The sequence below is a fragment of the Sorex fumeus genome, unplaced genomic scaffold (genome assembly GCF_029834395.1).
Source record: "Sorex fumeus unplaced genomic scaffold, SorFum_2.1 ptg000047l, whole genome shotgun sequence".
NCBI classification, from domain to species: Eukaryota; Metazoa; Chordata; class Mammalia; order Eulipotyphla; family Soricidae; genus Sorex; species Sorex fumeus.
Window position 1 is genome coordinate 300028 of NW_026606104.1, and position 18136 is coordinate 318163.

Genomic DNA, 18136 nt, shown 5'->3' on the forward strand with positions numbered 1-18136 from the left:
CCCTGCCCTGCCCTGCCCTGCCTTTGTAGCTACTTGGGAGCTTGCGGACAAGGCAAAAATGCCAGCACAGAGTCATGACTCACTGGCATGGGCAGGCAGCACCGGGCAGAGTCCTGGAGCCTCTGCGGGATCCTGATGGTGGGGGAGAGGGGTGAGGAGGTAGCTGGCAGGGCTGCCGCCTGGTGCCTGAGGAGAGAGGCATTCACTCATCGCCATGCAAGACAGGCCCCCAGAGGGTGAGGAGAGGGGCATCTGCTCATCTGTCACTGTTGTTCCTTCCAGGGTCTGGAAGCAGGTTGTGAGTAAAAAGGGATTGGCCAGGCCAGGTGGCTCCCAGGCCGACTGCAGGCACAGATCCGAGTGGCCGTGGCAGAGGGAAGCTGGCCAGAAGCCCTGGGTCCCAGCGAGATGCAGGAAGCTGGGGCGATGGTGGGACCTCGAGAGTGCAGCGCTCCCTCACACACACACTCGTACCCACACACTCACACACACACACACTCACCCATACACACACCCATGTACTCACACACACACACACATACTCACTCATACTCCACACACTCACATACTCACATACACACATACTCACAAACACATGCTCACACACCCACACACTCACACACACAAACCCACAGACACACACCCACATACTCCCCCACACTCATATACTCACATACCCCACACACCCCCCTACACACACGCTCATATACACACCCCTCACACATATACCCACCCCCACACTCACATACACACACCACTCACACCCCCATACTCACATACACATACACCGGACACGCACATTCACATACACCCATACCCACATATATATACTCCCACACTCTTATATACTCACGCGCCCCTCACGTATATACACACTCTCACCCCTACACAAACGCACACACACCCCTTAACACTCACATGCACTCACGTACATACCCTCTTCACACTCACATACACACAGCACACCTCCTACACATACTCATAAGCCCCACAAACATTATACACACTCACACTTGCACCCCCACACAAACTCAAAACTCATACAGGCCCCCACAAACTCACCCATTCACACATACGCACACCCTCAACACACATGTATATGGACACTCACACACACTTTCATATACCTCCACATACATGCCCCCTGACTCACACAAATCCCCACACACATTCCCTCACAGACACACACACCCAATATATCACACGTATATACACGCTCTCACATAAATTCATACACTCACACACTCTCACATAAACCCACACGCATATTCACAGACACACACACTCCCAACACATATATGTATACACACTCACATGTACATTCATACCCCTCACATACACACATCCACCCATACACACGCACACCCAACACATACATGTATATACAGACTCTTATACACATTCATATTCTCCTCCACATACACTCACACACACACTCCCATAAACCCACACATACTTTCACTCATAGACACACCCCCCAATACACATACATATGCACACTCACACACACACTCATACATTCCCCCTCACATACACTCCCACATACATGTGCTCACAGACACACACACTCACACCCCCACACACATACTCTCACATTCATGCACTCCACTCACCCTTCCCACACCCACCCTGTGGACACATCGCAGCTGACCCTTGGCCAGTATGGTTTGAACTGTGCAGGTCCACTTGCATGCAGTGTTTCCCCCCGAGGGCTCTGCACTCACAGACCCCACCCGCCTCACATGCCAACCCACTGACGAGGTGCAGGCGAGCTCTGATCCCCCAACATTATTGCAGACTCAATTGTACGTGGATTTCTGGTGTTCTTCATGAAACAGCACAGGCAGGGGACTCCAGAAAGCAGGGGAGGGGACTGGGGTGCATGGGAACCGGGGAGGACAGGAGCCTTTCCTGTGCCGCCCTCATGTCCACTCTGAGCTCTGAGCCCTGGGCTTGGTACCCCCTGGGCTGCAGTAGCTGCCACCACCTCTGGGATCTGGACCCAGGAGATGTCCTGACCCACGAGCCACACGGACAGAGAAGTGGAGGCTGTAGCGGTTGGCTGTGAGGACAGGGCCTTGTAGTGGGGCTGAGGTGGGCTCTGGGATCAGGGTCTTGTTGCGGGGCTGAGGTGGGCTCTGGGGATGGGGCCTTGTGGGACTGAGGCGGGATCTAGGGAAGGGGCCTGGTTGTGGGGCTGAGGAGGCTCTTGGTGGCAGCTACTGGGGTGCTGACCCAGCTCAGTGCTCAGCACTGGGCTTAGACTCCCCAGGCCTCTGTTTCTTCCATTGGAAGATGGGGTGAGCCTTGCTCACTCCCTCACAGCCCCTGGCACCCCCAGATGTGTGGTGAGCACCAGCGGCTTCTATTCCTGTCCCTTGAAGGTGACGCTGTCCTCGGGCTCCAGGCCCATCTGCTGTCTCGAGGCTCCATCTGCCGCTTGGCTTGGGCAGGTGCGGGCAGGGCTGAGACGGCTGCGGAGGCTGCAGGGCCCAAACCTGTCTTCCTGCTGCGCAGCTCGATGGGGCTCTGTGTTCCTGCTTGTGCTGACTCAGTCGCCCAGCAAAGGGCAGGACGCCCTGGCTCAGGCTGGGGGATGCCTGAGAGCTGAGAGGCTCTTCTCAGGGGCAGGCAGCCCCTGCCCCCTCTCCTGTCACAGCCTGGGAACATGGGGCTTCCTGTCCTCTGGCCCTGGGTTAATCCTCTGCAGGCGCATGACTGTGCCCCCATCCCCCCACTGCAGTTCTGAGCATCCCCATAAATGCCAGAAGCACTCAGGGTGACTCAATGTCCCTTTCATGAGTGCCCAGCCTCTGCGGCCATCTCCTCCAGCTAGTGCATCCATGTTATCATGTTGAGGGGCCCACTCATAGGGCGCTTCCTTGTCACAGCTCAGTTCTGGCACCTTCAGGTGCTTTCTCGATGCCATTGTTCACATCACCGTTGGCCTCATCCATGGGCTTCAGAATCACCCAAGGGGCATTGACCTCAAATCAAACTTTCAGGCCCTGAAAGTTTGGTGTGGTCTTCTGAGTACAACCAGGGGCTCACTCCTGAGCAGAGCCCAGAGTACTGCTAGGTGTGTTTCCACCACCAACACCACCATCATCCCCTCCACCCCCCAAAAAAGTTGATTATCACTGGGAGAAGCTTCTGGGCCTCCTGAGCACCACTTAGGAGAGGCTTCCCCAGACAAACCAACAAAACACACAAGTAACTAAGTGTGTGTGTGTGTGTGTGTGTGTGTGTGTGTGTGTGTATGTGTGGTGGGGGGGCCAATGAGACAAAGAAGAAAGATGCACTGTGGGTGGGGGGTGCCCGAGAGCTCAGCACGCTCTTCTTTGCTCTACATTTCGACCAGAAAGGACCCATCTTATTCTGTTTTGTTTTATCAGAGGTGAGCACCTTGCAACCCTGGGGCTCAAACCCGGGTCTCCTGATGCAGAGCATGAGCTTAACCCGCGGGTTGTCTCACTTCCCAACCTGTCATTGTTTCTGAAGTGGAAGAAGATGCATCTGAGGGGCTGGAGCAATAGCACAGTGGGTAGGGCATTTGCCTTGCATGCAGCCGACCCGGGTTTGATTCCCAGCATCCCGTATGGTCCCCTGAGCACTGCCAGGGGCGATTCCTGAGTGCAGAGCCAGGAGTAACCCCTGTGCATCGCTGGGTGTGACTCAAAAAGGAAAAAAAAATATGCATCTGAGGAATGAAACCACTCTGGCTTCCAGCTGGAATGTTTGCACATCAGGCATCTCTTCCTGATCCTCCTAGCAGTCTCCCACTCCGCCGGCTCTGCAGTGCCCTTTGGGGCCTGGTGGGCAATGTTGCTGGGGTGTTTGCACCCTCCTAGGACCCCTACTCCAGGGCCTGGACCCAGGAATCCATCCCCTCTGGGGTCTCGGATCTTCCCATCTCTCCTTGGACGACTCTGGGCATCGCTTGTCAGAATCTGCTTCCCAGGTTAAAGGGGTGCAGGTGAATTTCTAGATGAATAATTTTGGCTCCTCTTCCAGCACTTTGGCTAGTTAAGGTGGGGCCATCTGCTTTTCATCTTCCTAGGGGCCTTGCTGAGCCTGAACAGAGAAGGACTGAGTCGGTGCTTAGGGGTTGCAAGAGAGAGGCCGATGGACAGACAGAAGCGGGGAAGAGCAGACATGAAACTGTAGCAAGCAAGAATGCCATCTTCTCGCTTCTCAGACAGAAAGGTCCTCATGACAGGAAGCTTTGATTTTTTTAAGTAGTTATGTTCTTTCATTTGGAGGGGGGCTTCCAAGTGGTTATCAGAAAGCTGGGAGGGTCCTTCTAGGCCAGTGGTTAAATGCGAAGCCCCAAACAAAGTACTTTCAGGCCTTGCCATGCCAGGCACTACCTGGGCCACCCCAGCAAGTGCTTAGGGGACCACACAGTGCCAAAGACCAGACTGGCACTGGCTGCATGCGTGACCTGCACCTCGAGCCCAGTCCCATCTCTCCAGCCCCAAGCAGGCGTAATTTGAAGACTGATTTCTTTTCTGTATCTCTTTCTCTCTGTCTCTCATTGGTGATTTTTTCCCTTTTTCTTCTAATCTGTCAGTTTTAAGCAATTTTTTTTTGTTTGGGGGCCAAATTCAGCAGTGCTTAGGGCTTGCTGCTGGTTCTGTGCTCAGGTATCACTCCTAGAGACCTTGGGGGACAATGTGAGATGCTGGGGATTGAACCCCGGTTGGCCATGTGTAAGGCAAGCTCCTTACTGGCTGTGCTATAGCTCTGGCCCCTGACCAGTGTTCTTACAACAAAGGCCCAAAGCACCTGTGCTCCCCCTGATGCATGCACACGGGCGTACTGTCGTTCCCGGCCCCCCACATGGGGTCTGCGATGTTTGTCAGTGGAAGCAGGGGGGATGGTGCTCTTGTGCAGTTGAGGCATAAATGTCAGACACACACGGCATGCACAGAGAATGGCCGAGAAAATGCCATCGGGGCATCCCCTGTGTCATGAGGAGGGAGGTGTCAAGGCAGGGGTGTCAAGGATGCTCCACTGCCTATCCAGCTGCAGGTCTGGGATCCCTCCATCCAGAGGTATTTGTAAGGGGCTGTCTTGGCCGAAGAAGGTAACAAGACGGATTCTCCCAGAGGGAAGTTGGCTAACATCCATGAGAGCCTCAGGCTGGCATGTATTTGCTTTCTTCACCCCAAAGAGTCTCCAAGTCTGGGGACTTGGGGAAGTCAAGGGGCCCAAAGATCCCAAAAGTGGGGCTGGAACGATAGCACAGCAGGTAGGGAGTTTACCTTGCACGTGGCTGACCTGGGTTCGATTCCCAGCATCCCATTTGGTTCCCTGAGCACCGCCAGGAGTAATTCCTGAGTGCAGAACCAGGAGTAACCCCTGCGCATCACTGGGTGTGACCCAAAAAGAAAAAAAAAGATTCCAAAAGTTTGGATGATCTTACAGGGGGTGCTGTTCTAAGTGGCCCCGTGGGGTGTAGGAGCCCAAGGGGAGGGTCGTGCAGCTGGGCTGTGGGGGCTGCTTCGCGGGAACTGCCCCCCTCCTTCGCAGAAGGAATCCCAGCCCTCAGGTCCTTATCTAAAAACTCTGGGAGACAACTGATTTTGGAATCCAGGCTTTTGTTCTAATTTTACTCTCAATATCTTTTTACAAAAGGCAATCTGGGGCATATGCCACATCTTTACATAACAGCCCCAGGTGGGGTCTGGGGCAGCCACCCCATAATCAGACATAGGAGTATTCTGCAGCAGAATATGAATATTCACACCCAGTAAGTCAACAAAGACTATAAATAGCCTCACATCTGTTCAGGTCATTTGCCACCAAAAGAATACTCAGAGCAAGTGAAAAACAACTTGCTTGTCAGGATGCAGGGGAGGTAGGAAACTGGAGCCTACACATGCTCCCGTAGCCCTGGGGACATGAGGAGAAAAGAGAATCACATCATCTCAGTCCTGCTTAGAACGAACTTGGGTGGCTCCTTCTCCCGGGTGGGGTTTTGGAGGGGCTGGAGCGGGTAGGGTTTTTTCCCAGCACATGGCCCACCTAGGTTCGATCTCCAAAATCCCATATGGTCCCCTCAGCACCATCAGGAGTGATTCTTGAGCACAGAGCCGGGAGTGACTCCTGCTCACTGCTGTGTGTGTGGTACACACACACACACACACACACACACACACACACACACACACACAGATCTTGTTGGAAGGTTCTGGAAATGGACAGAGATCACATCGCCCAGAAAGCATGTTGACATACCCGAAACATACATGAAAACATGTTGGCATGTTCTTGGATGCTAGTCAGCCATGTTCTACCAGCTGAAACCTGGGACCTTCCCTCAGATTGCACCCTACAACTCGTTGGATGAGCTCCAGCTAGGAAGAAGCTCAGGGCTTTGCAAGAAAGGACACAGGTGGGGATGAACGCAGCCCTGTGCTTGTCCCTGGCAAGTTGGAAAATCTTTTCTGGTGTCTCCTTATGTGTCCCGGAAGCTGCCAGACACTCTGTGCTGGGGTGTAGCACAGTGTTGTTAAGGCTAGATGGACACTCACATCTTCATGGCACGCATGTGTGGCAGACCCCCGCCCCCCCCGGGGCACAGAGGCACAGAGCCAGGGCCAACCACATCAGGCTCACGCAGGGCTTGTGCCACAAGGGCGTCAAATTCTCTCTCTCCCTGCTCCCCTGCCCCACTACTCTCCCATCTCTCTGGTGACCCAGTCAGGTTTCTGGGCCACACAGGAGGAAGGTAGCCTGAGGAGAGCAGGTAAACTGGCCAGCAGGTAAACTGAGTCAGGAGCTAGTGTCAGAACAGAGCCATGAGGCTGCTTCAGAGCATCTGTGAGTTAGTAGCTCTTCTGTCCCCAGCCCAACAGCTCCATCTCTGAGTAGTTTCCCTTGGGGGGCGCTCAGTAACCCTTGCCCTCTTCCAAAGCAAAAACTAGAAAGAAAAGTGTCCCGACGAAGCCGGTTGCCTTGGCTGAATGGCTTCTCTGTGCCTGGCCTGGTTTGTCACTGTGATTGACTCCCCTCACTCCCCCCCACCCTTATGCTCACTCTGGGAAGAGGATCCACTATTACACCATCTTTCAGGTGAGAAAATTGCAGTTCACAAGAACGGGCTCTGCTCCTTACTTACTTGAGGCTTTGTTTGCGGTTCTGGGGCTTGAACCCAGGGCCTCAGCTGTGCAAGGCGTGAGTGTTCCCCTGAGCTACCCCCCTGGTCTTCTCAGCTGCTTCAGGAGGCCTTAGGTTCGGGTCGGCCAGGCCCTGAGACCCCATCCTGGGACCATGCTGTGGGATCCCCCGAGGCCCACACAGACGAAGGGAAGGGGGAGTGAAAAGGTGAAAAGCGCTTTGGAGACTCCCCCTAGCACCCAGGTGCCTGAGAACAGAGGGAGGTGAAGCTGGGGAGAGAAGCGGGGGTCTCTCTCCAGGCTCTCCAGGCAGAGTCTGGGGTCTGTGCCCCAAAGGGACGCTGCAGCTCTGGTGGAGGCGCTCCGTGGCTGTGGGCTCTGGATGCGGGGTGGGTGGGCCCCCGATCTCCAAGGAAGCAGGAGCCCGCGCCCTTCCTGGACGGCTTGAGGTGGAGGCAGCCCCGGAGTGATTGGTGTCGGGGTGACGGGTGGGAGACAGCCGTCGCACGCTGGCGTGTCTGCTGCTCTCCCCGGGAGTAGGATCACATCATCCCCTGAAGGTGACAGGAGACGCTCCTTTGGGTGGTGGTTCCGTTCCCCTGGGCTGAGGATGCAAGGAGGGGGCTCGGGTGACATCTGTTTTTTCTTACCTGGGCCTTTCTGGTGCTCTCTCACCTGTGTTGTGTGCATGAAGCCCAGACAGATCCCAGGCCTTGGCGCCTTCCCATGGCGCCCTCTGCTGGCCGATGGCTGAAACATCATCTGCGTCTCTTTCTCCACCTCCCCCCACCCCCCCACAGCTGGACAAGATGCTGGACCCCCAGGTGTGGCGTGAAGCTGCTACCCAGGTCTTCTTTGCCCTGGGACTGGGCTTCGGGGGCGTCATCGCCTTCTCCAGCTACAACAAGCAGGACAACAACTGCCACTTTGACGCTGCCCTGGTGTCGTTCATCAACTTCTTCACCTCAGTGTTGGCCACCCTTGTGGTCTTTGCTGTGCTGGGCTTCAAGGCCAACATCATGAACGAGAAGTGTGTGGTCGAGTAGGTGGCCCCTGGCTCCCCTCCGTCCTCCTCCCCGAGGGCTGGGTGGGCTGTGCACAAGTGGGCATCACCCCTTCCCACCCCCGGTGGAGGGACAGGCCCGCGGGCTCCCTGCGGGGTCCGGGGCCCCAGTGGGCAGCTTCTGAGACATCTCTGCTGGTGACAACCTTGTGTGGTTGTCTGGGAGGTTCTTCTGGGAAATTACCTCTGCATTTTGTTCTGTTTCATTGGCAGGGGGCGGGGGGCACCCAACACTGCTCAGGGTCTATTCCCAGCTCTGTGCTCAGGGTCTCTCCAGGGTTACAAGCCAGGCTTCCTGCATGCCAACCACATGTTCTACCTCTGAACCACCGCTCCTCTGACTGGACCCTCTTTGCTTGGTACTGCAGAAATGCCGAGAAAATCCTGGGGTACCTCAACAGCAATGTCCTGAGTCGGGACCTCATCCCTCCCCATGTCAACTTCTCCCACCTGACCGCCAAGGACTACTCGGAGATGTACAGGGTGATCATGACCGTGAAGGAGGACCAATTCCCAGCCCTCGGCCTCGACGCCTGTCTGCTGGAGGATGAACTGGACAAGGTACCTGGACAGGCATGGGCAGTGGGGCCCAGGGACAGGCCGAGGGGGGCTGGAGCTTGGGGGTGGGCCTCTGACATCTGTGGAGTAGCTCATCTTCTGGCTGAGTGAGTACCTGCTAGGGGTGTGGGGAGGTAGTAGTGGACCCAATGGTTCCTGCAGAGGTCAGCCAAGTCCTTACAAGGAGAAGGTCTGACCCCCACCACAGAAGCCCCAAGCAGTGTTCAGGCATGGACGCCTGCATGTGGCTGAGCCTGTTTCCACATGAGGGTGACAGTACACTGAGTCCAGGTGACATTGTCTGTCCCATGGGAAAGTCAGCCAAGAGTAGGGAACTTGATCCACCTGCCACAGTCAGTCTGTGAGTGTATGCGTGTGTGTGTGTGTGTGTGTGTGTGTGTGTGTGTGTGTGTGTGGTGAGGTGAGGGGGGAGTGAAGTCCGGGTTTCCAACACCCGAGCTTTGAATCACTCCCGGGGCTGTCCTGGCTCTGACTCCCACAACAGCAGCAGTGACCGACCCTTGGTCAGCCTCAGACCTTCTTGCTGGCGCCTGGTGGGGGTCACCAGGCCTCAGTTCCCATTTGCACAGTTGGGACCTTGGGTGTGACTGTTGTGGTGAGGGGGGACAGGAGAGAGGCATACCCCCAGGGTGCATGCCCCATCAGGTGAAAAATCAGCAGCATTCGCTGTCCTTGTGCAAAGGGGGCTGCCCTACCCCCCCCTTCCCTCATGACCCTGAGTGAAGGGTCCAGCTGAGGCCCCTGCCTGTCCTGGCTGTTTCCCCCAGGTCTCCCCCACTTCCCCAGGGGGCGGGGAAGAAGCTCCAAGGGGTTCCACTCCAGCACTCCCTGGTCCTCGGAGCATAAAGTTTAGAGTAACCCCAGCACTCCCCCAAACCATACATGGCCACTTTGCTGTGGTCCAAGGAGCAAATGGAAAACAAGACGCCCCCTTCCCTGGGCATTTCCATGGGCGTGGCCTCATCCTGAGGCTGTAGCTCTTTCTAGTTCTCTCCTTGTTTTCCATCCATGGCAGTGTGGATGGTACCGCATGGCAGGAATGTCATTCTGGCACATGAAGGTGATGACGCAGTCACTGGACTCCATAGCACAGTGCTGCTTGACATAACTGTTTTTCCCCTGAAATTCAGAAAAGGTTTTAAGAGAAGGGAAAGGAGAGACAAGAAGGCTGCGGAGAGTCCGGCGCATGTGCAGGGTTCGAGAGAAAGGTGGAAGCCTTTCCCCTTTTATGCCCTTTAAGGCAGGTGGGTTGATAAAACAGGGGTTAGGGTGTCGAGGTGACTATCTCTGGTGCTCCATCCTCTGGGTCATTTGAGACCTCTGGGTTATCTGGGTCCTAGGCCCCCGGTGATATTCCGCCCCCGCGATTGCTTCCACAGTCCTCACCTCACCCTGCCTTTGTCCCACATTCCCTTTCCTGCAGGGGCTCTAACAGCTGCAGTCAACTAGCAGCCAAGAAAGCATCTATGGTCAAAGATTCTGGCTACAGATGGAGTCCCCTCGAAAAGGGTCCATAGAGCCCACTCTTCACTCGCAGTTTTTCTCCTTGGCTACCCCCCAGAGCCATCCAGGGAATTTTTGAACCCCAATTCCCACATCCATCCCCTAAGAGATGCGATCCTGGTCCCCAGGGTAAGCCCCAAGCATGGGTGCCTTCAAAAACTCCAATGTGGTTATTCATGCTGGGTGACCTTAGGGTTTGGCATTCAGAGCTGGGAACAACCAGGGCAGACTTCTTAGAGGAGGAGCGCCTTATGGGGGCATGATTCTCAATGTCAGCATCTTCCTCTGAAACCCCCAAGGGTCTTGTCCATCCCAGTGCTCCCAGGTAAAGTCCTGAATTGGTGTCTTAGTGGGGGAGCGGGAGAGTGATTCTGCAGCCCACTGAAGTTTAAGACTCACCAGCTTCAGACACGGGATTTGGGCGGTGGTAGAGGTTCGGGTGAAAGAGAGAGCAAAGAAGCCAATGCCCCAAGGGCAGGGTCCGGGTTGGGGACAGGGTCTGGGCTGGTCCTCATGGAGCCCTGGCCCCTCGTGCCCCCTCAGTCCGTGCAGGGCACAGGCCTGGCCTTCATCGCCTTCACCGAGGCCATGACGCACTTCCCTGCCTCGCCCTTCTGGTCCGTCATGTTCTTCCTGATGCTCATCAACCTGGGCCTGGGCAGCATGATCGGGACCATGGCGGGCATCACCACGCCCATCATCGACACCTTCAAGGTGCCCAAGGAGATGTTCACAGGTAACACCCCCGACCGGGGCTACCTCGGGGACAGGACCAGGGCATGGCTCTCCTTTCCCAAGGTTGGCTCAGTCCAGACCCACAGCCTGGCATGCTGGTGCACTCCCTGGCTGCTGGTACCCAATGCCGGCCATGAGCTGGGACACAGTTCTCCACCTTGTCCATCTTCCCTTCTCCCAAAGGGCCTGGAGAAGCTTATAGACGGGGTGGCCCCTGTCCATACTGACTTTGGGCCCCATTTGGATCTTGTCCCTCCCAGCCTCAAAAGCTGTCTGACTGGCAGAGTGGGGCCCCACGTCCCAGCCCTCACTGGGCCTGCTGGAGGGTGGGCTGTAGACCTTGGGGAGGACCCCACCCACCCTGCGCCTTTGCCCCCACGCCGGCCCTCCGGCTCTCTGTAGTGGGCTGCTGTGTCTTTGCATTCTTCGTGGGGCTGTTGTTCGTCCAGCGCTCCGGGAACTACTTTGTCACCATGTTTGATGACTACTCGGCCACCCTGCCTCTCACGGTCATCGTCATCCTCGAGAATATCGCCGTGGCCTGGATCTATGGGACCAAGAAGTAAGGGGGGGTGGGCTCGGGCTGGGCTCTCAGCACACTGGGAATCCCCGAGTCACAGCTTCCAATGCTCCTCAGGGGTCATTAGGGAAAAGGAGGCTCCCCAGAGGATAGGACTGCAGGAGCCAGGGAGGGGCTCTCACCTCTAACCGCGTTTAATGACCATAGCCTCCGCTCTTCAGTGTCTGGTTAAGCTGGCCAGGTGCCTGGTAGATGGCCAGAGAGCCGTGCACCAGAAGCACAGCCCACAGGTGAAAACATCAGCCCAGAGCTGAGAAGAGTGTGACGTTATTAGCCCAGGGCATAACTTCAGGTCGCAAAAGAGGGTTCAGCATTATGATGGGCAGACAGTTGCACACTCACCATCAGCCCTGGCCTTCTCCCTCCCTGAAGAACAGATCTGTATTCCCAGGAATGCCCAGAACTAGGCCCCTCCCACTCACTCAGCAAGGACCTCCCCAACCCCACTAGCCTGCTCGCCCACCGGCCCCACCTGTCTGGACTGGGTCTTAGACTCTGGCTCTAGGCTACCCCAGCCACCTGCTCCCCGTAGGAGATGTGGAAGGGAAGGATACTGGAGAGAGAGAGACAGAGAGAGAGACAGAGAGAGAGAGAGAGAGAGAGAGAGAGAAAGGCTTTGAGACGCAGTTGCAAGGGGCTGTCTCCTTTGCAGTCCGAAAGTCTCTGGATCCCTCCTCGGAATATTATTTTTAAATTCATAAGGCAAAATCCAAGGATTGCATAGAAAATTCATTACACTGAAAATAATACTGAGGCCAGAGAGATAGTACAGTATGTAAGGGGCTTGCCTTGCTCGTGGCCAGCCCAGGTTTGATTCCCAACACCTCATCTGGTCCCCTGAGCCCCACTGCTAGTGATCCCTGAGTGCAGAGTCAGGAGTCAGCTCTGAACACCACCAGGTGTGGCCCCCCAAACAAAAAAGAAAATAATACCCAAATGCTCTTTAAAACTTGTCACCTAAGTTGAGTGCTTTATTTTTATTGCATTCAGTCCCACAGTCTAAACAACAATGGCCATTTCAAAGTAGAGGTGAACAAAGACGATGTTTGTAGGTATCTCGCCATTGTAATGTGATTATACCTGACATTTAATTTGTTGGGATCGGTTATGTAGTTGCTCTCAGTTACCAAGCAGAAAGAAATACAAGATTTCAGTTAGGTGTTACGGAGGCAGGGTTTTCTTCTTCTGTCATTTATGTACATAGCCCATTGGCCTCCCAAAATTCTGCCTCTCGCTCAGACTGGGTGATTAGAAACTGCCAACCAGGCGCTTTCTGCGGTTTGACTTAAGGGGTGTGAATGCACTTCCATGGCTTTCCCAGCAGGGGGAGTCTAGAGTCAGGCCAGTGTGCAGGGGGCTGGTGGGCTTGCCCAGACTGTGTCACATGGGCAGTATCATATCCATGGGAGACATGGGGGACCGGTGTGAGAGAACAACCGGACATAGAGGAGGTGAGAGAAGGGCAGCCAAATCATCCAGTGGGATTAAGGGGAAGGGTAAAGGGAGCTCAGGAGGGAGGGATCAGTCTGGGAAGGCTTCCTGGAGGGGGTGGCGCTGGGAAAGTGTCCAGCTTGGCGGGGGTGGGGTTGGAGGTGGGGGTGCCAACTGAGACCCTCTGCTGCACCTGGCAGGTTCATGCAGGAGCTGACGGAGATGCTGGGCTTCCGTCCCTATCGCTTCTATTTCTACATGTGGAAGTTTGTGTCTCCGCTGTGCATGGCTGTGCTCACCACGGCCAGCATCATCCAGCTGGGGGTCACGCCCCCCGGCTACAGCGCCTGGATCAAGGAGGAGGTGAGAGGTGGCCCCCCTGCCCCAGACCGGATACATTGACGTCTTTCCAGTTTGGGGGGGGAGGGAGGAGGGGGACATATCCGGGGGTGCTCAGGGTTTACTCCTGGCTCTGCACTCAGGGATCACTCCTGGGGGACTTGGGGGACCCTATAGGGTCCAGGGATTGAACCCGGGTTGGTGGCGTGCAAGGGAAGTGCCCTCCCCACTGTGCCATCACCCCATTCTCTTTTTCCCGGTCTTCAGACATGCTGTTGTTGGCGTGTACCACTGTGGCTCACAGCTGAACGGGGGTTTAATTAATGCAAATCACAGCACCTGTGTCAGAGTGAATGTGACAGGGGCAGAGATAAGTTCTGAGAGTGTCACTGAGGAGTGTCGAAGGCCCACCAGGGACTTTGCTGCTGTGATGGGTACGGCCTCCTGGATGGTCAAGCTGGCCTGTGCCTAGAGCACAGACAGTGAAACTGAGGCCTGTCAGTGGAGCAAATGCCCTAGCCCTCTCACAGACACTGAGACCCAGGGGAGTGTGCCCCTGAGGTGACCAGCTCCACCGAGTATCACCCCTGATGATGAGCCAGTCTCCAGGCAGGCATGGTGGGAGAGGTGCCAAGTGGCAGCAGGCAGTGGCCCTGGAGGGCTGGGCCAGGGGGTGGTGGCTGGGTGGCCAGAGGTCTCACCCTGTCCACTCGCAGGCAGCCGAGCGCTACCTCTACTTCCCCAACTGGGCTATGGCGCTGCTGATCACCCTCATCGTCCTGGCCACCCTGCCCATTCCCGTGGTGTTCATCCTGCGTCACTTCCACCTGCTGTCCGACGGCTCCAACACGCTGTCTGTGTCCTACAAGAAGGGCCGCATGATGAAGGACATGTCCAACCTGGAGGAGAACGACGAGACCCGCTTCATCCTGAGCAAGGTGCCCAGCGAGGTGCCCTCCCCCATGCCCACCCACCGCTCCTACCTGGGCCCTGGCAGCGCCTCGCCCCTGGACAACAGCACCAACCCCAATGGACGCTACGGGAGCGGCTACCTCCTGGCCAGCACCCCTGAGTCGGAGCTGTGACCCCCCCAGCCCACCTCACCCCAGCCCCCAGCCCCAACCAGCCAAGGCCAGGCCCTCTGCCCACCATAGAGGGTCTCCCCTGGCTCAACCCCACCCCAGTCCTGGCCATTTCTGCCTCCTAAACCAGATTGGGGGGCCGGAGAAGCTCCACCCTCTATTCCAGGGCCCCGCCCCATCTAACCCTCTGAGATCCTCTCACCAAATCGCATTTGAAGAACTTGGGGTGACCCCTGGGTCCCGATTCCCAGCACAGGGGAGACCCTGAGTCGCCCGTGAAGGGTTACTCTGCTCTCCCCCCTCCATAATCTGCTATCTGCAGTTCTTAGGTCTCGGGGCACCCTCTGTGCCACCAGGTGGTGGTGGCAGAGGCTCTGGGGCGGGGGTGGGGGCCCAGAGGCGGCCTGGCCTGACGCTGGGCTGGATCTGGGCTTCTGTTTGTGCTCTGACTTGAGCATAGGCCTTGCGAGTCCTGGCGGTGGCTAGCGAAGGGCTCCTCTGCCCCCCGTATTTTCTTGCTTAGGGTGCTTGGGATGTGCCCTCAAATCCTGCCGGGGAGGGCCAGGACCCTCCCCACCTTCATTAAGGCTTCGCAGTCTCCATCCCGCCCCCTCCATCTTAGAGCCCAGAATGGGGGTCTCTGTCTCTTCCCTCCCGAGGAGGGTCCCAGAGCACTGGAGACGGTTCACAGCACAATTCAGATGATTTGGAGCACAAAATTGCAAAGCACAGCTCCTCTCCACAGCCCACCCTGACTTTCTAGCTAGTGGCAGCTGCTTCCCTGGAAAGGGGCCCCTGGAATTCAGGAGCTCACCCACCCCCAGGAAGTTTTCCCCAGGTTCACACTGGGGCAAAACATATAATGTCACTGCCCTTTGGGGCCTTTCCTTTCTTCGCACAAGCACAGCCTCCTGGTACACGGTCACTCTGAAAACCTTCCCACGCCTCCCTGGCCATGGTGCAGGTAGGCCCCCGACAGGGCTGGGATACCAGAGGCTGCAAGAGGAGAGGCTGGGTTTCTGCCCTGTAGCCAGTCCTGCGCATCCCCTGATCCTCCCACTGCCCAGGAACTGTCCGCAGTGGACAGAATGGGAGTGTTAGAACCTGAGAGAGAAGAAATGTCTGAAGCATTGGAAGGAAGAAAGAATGGAAGGAAAGAAAGCAGGGTGGATGGAAAGACAGGTAGATGAACAGATGAAAGGATAGATGGATGGATGGATGGATGGATGGATGGATGATGGGTGTATGACGGGTGGATGACGGGTGGATGCAGAGGGTGGGTGGGTGAATGGATGGATGGATGGATGGATGGATGGATAGATGGATGGATGATGGGTGGATGGAGAGGGTGGGTGGGTGGATGGATAGATGGATGCATGGGTTGATGGATGGAAGGGTGGGTGGGAAGATGGATGGATGGATGGATGGATGGATGATGGATGGATGGGTAGATGGATGGATGGACAAACAGACTGATGGAAGACTGTCTGGAATAGCAAACCACCATCTTTGAGTGCCTGGTGGACAGAGCACAGGCAGGTCACAGGAATAGGCCTTCACAGAATGTGCTGAGGCACACTTGTATTTCTGACTGTGCTTGGCATGGGGAGAGGTAGACAAGGCCCAGGATTCTTTCACCTCTTATTCCCTCGGTGCCCCCCCATGCTGGGGGTCCATCCCTCTCAGCCCCACCTGTCCTGTCTGCGGGGAGAGGAGGACCACCTCCCCCAAAGACTTGAGCTTCAGGGGCACAAACTCCCACCTTAGCCCCCCTCACCTGCCTACACCGCCTCCCTGGCCCCATGCCGAGTCCCAAGCAGAGTCAGCAACAGGAAGAGCAAGGCCCTAGGAGACTCAGCTATATATACTCTTCTATATATTCTATTTCTATTGTACATTCAATCTGTACATGTGGGTGTAAACGCTGTTAAATGACAAACCCAATATTATACTGTGGCTGGTGGACTATTTTCATCCTCAGTGCTGTACAGATCTATTTTCATTGTATATTTGATATATTTTTAATTTTGTAGCTTGAGGCTGGGCCAGGCCCCAGCCCACCAGCCTGTGCCGGGGGGCTGGGCCGGAGCCATCTGCTCGGTCCCCTGGTGAGCTCCGGGCTCCGTAGTGCTGGTTGCCTCTGCCGTAGGCGGGGCCCTGTCCGGGCTGCCGTGTTAGACGCAGGGCCCCGAGCTTGGCGTGTGTGCGTGCGTGCGTGTGTGTGTGTGTGCCGTGTGCGCATTGTGGGTGTGGGTGTGTGGGGGGTGCTGACTTTCCTTTCCCAGTGTTTGTCCCCTTCCCGAAGCCCGCGCCGTGGTCCCCACCCACCACTGCCTCCTCTCAGCTCTTTGAGGCCAGGCTCAGGGCGCAGTCCCTCGGGGAGTCCCCGCGGTGGGGTCAGGCCGTTTCTTGCTGGCGACTCATTGCCTTCATACATGGGGCTTGCCAGAAACAGGGAATTTGGGGCCTTTTAAGGGGGGACCCCCACCCCCAATTTATTTTTCAGCCAACCTCTCGCGAATCCTACTCGCGTCAAAATTCTTCTCCTGAAGCTCTGGCTTTTTCAACTAGATCGCCAAGGCCTCGCAAGGCCGCTGCCCTGGGCTTGTCCCTCAGGCGGTCCCGACAGTGTTCAGAGGGGACATCGGGCCTCCTCCCTGTGTTCTCACACACTTCTGCTCAAGCCCCCACCCACTGGGGAGCTGGGAGTTGGGGAGAGGCCCGTGGGACACCTGCTGAGGAGAGATCCTCCCCAGACCCCCCAACGTGCAGGAAGTGGCCGAGGAGGGTCCCTACATCTCTGCCAAGGGTCCCACCCCTGGCTTTGGTGCCGTCCCTCAGTGCCCACTGGGGAGAGCAAACTCCAAGGCAGAAGCCCAGAAGCACCCCAGGCCCTGGCCTCTGCCGACTCTCCAGCCCCCATCACCAGCTTCTTGCTCAGGGAGCCTCCTGCCCTCTCCCCCGCAACCCAGGTTGGGGGTGGAGCATCCAAGTGATGCCTGCAAGGTTGGCTTTCCCTCCAGCAATAAACTTTGGAGTAGCAGGACAAGTCCTTTCAGGTTGGCTGGCAGGGGGCCCTGAGGCTGGGGGGCCGGAAGCAGTATTATAGGGGTGTGTGGGCGGGGACGGGGAGCTGGCGGCTGCCCTTCCTCACAGTGGTCCCTGCCCCCTACTGGGGAAAAGGCAAAAAGAGACTGAATAGGTCTGCCACTGAGTGTCTACGAGGCCCTGAAATGTGGGGCTCTTGCCTCTGCTCTGGGGACTGGGCTAAGGGCCTGGGTCCCCTCTCATGCCAAGCTCTGCTTTGTACAGACCCTAGCACACCTGGCAGGTACCACTGTAGGTTCTGACCCAGTTCAGAGCAATTTAGTTCATGTGCCCCCAGCTGGTCAGAGCCCCTGGTCCAGAGCGTTCCGCCAGGGGAGGGGCAAGGCCTAGTGACCCCAGAGCTCCTTGTCCCCCTTGCCTCCCCTCATGGTGTACAATAAAGTGTCTGTTCTTACCGAAGCCCACGTGTCTGTCTTACCTGCCTGGGAAGTGGGGGGCTGTGAAGGTGGAGGGGATGTGCATCCTGGGGGCATTTGGGGGCAAAATGTGGCCAGGCTGGCTTGGAGAAGAGGCAGAGGGAGATACGAGGGTTGGGTGAGTGGCGGAGGGAAGGCAGAGGAGAGGCACAGAGCTGTTTTCTGAGGGACTGACC

The 18136-nt window shown here is 56.5% G+C and overlaps 1 protein-coding gene across 1 annotated transcript in view; it reads left to right on the top strand.

The window, feature by feature from the left end:
• Positions 1 to 15555, top strand: part of SLC6A17 (solute carrier family 6 member 17) — a 51096-nt gene extending 35541 nt beyond the window's left edge. The window contains exons 7-12 of the mRNA XM_056123235.1: positions 7925 to 8166; positions 8556 to 8748; positions 10813 to 11005; positions 11407 to 11566; positions 13216 to 13378; positions 14071 to 15555. Of these exons, the coding sequence (XP_055979210.1) occupies positions 7925 to 8166; positions 8556 to 8748; positions 10813 to 11005; positions 11407 to 11566; positions 13216 to 13378; positions 14071 to 14439 (1320 nt within the window). The 3' untranslated portion in view covers positions 14440 to 15555. The remainder of the gene's footprint in view (positions 1 to 7924; positions 8167 to 8555; positions 8749 to 10812; positions 11006 to 11406; positions 11567 to 13215; positions 13379 to 14070) is intronic.
• Positions 15556 to 18136: the final 2581 nt, after the last annotated feature.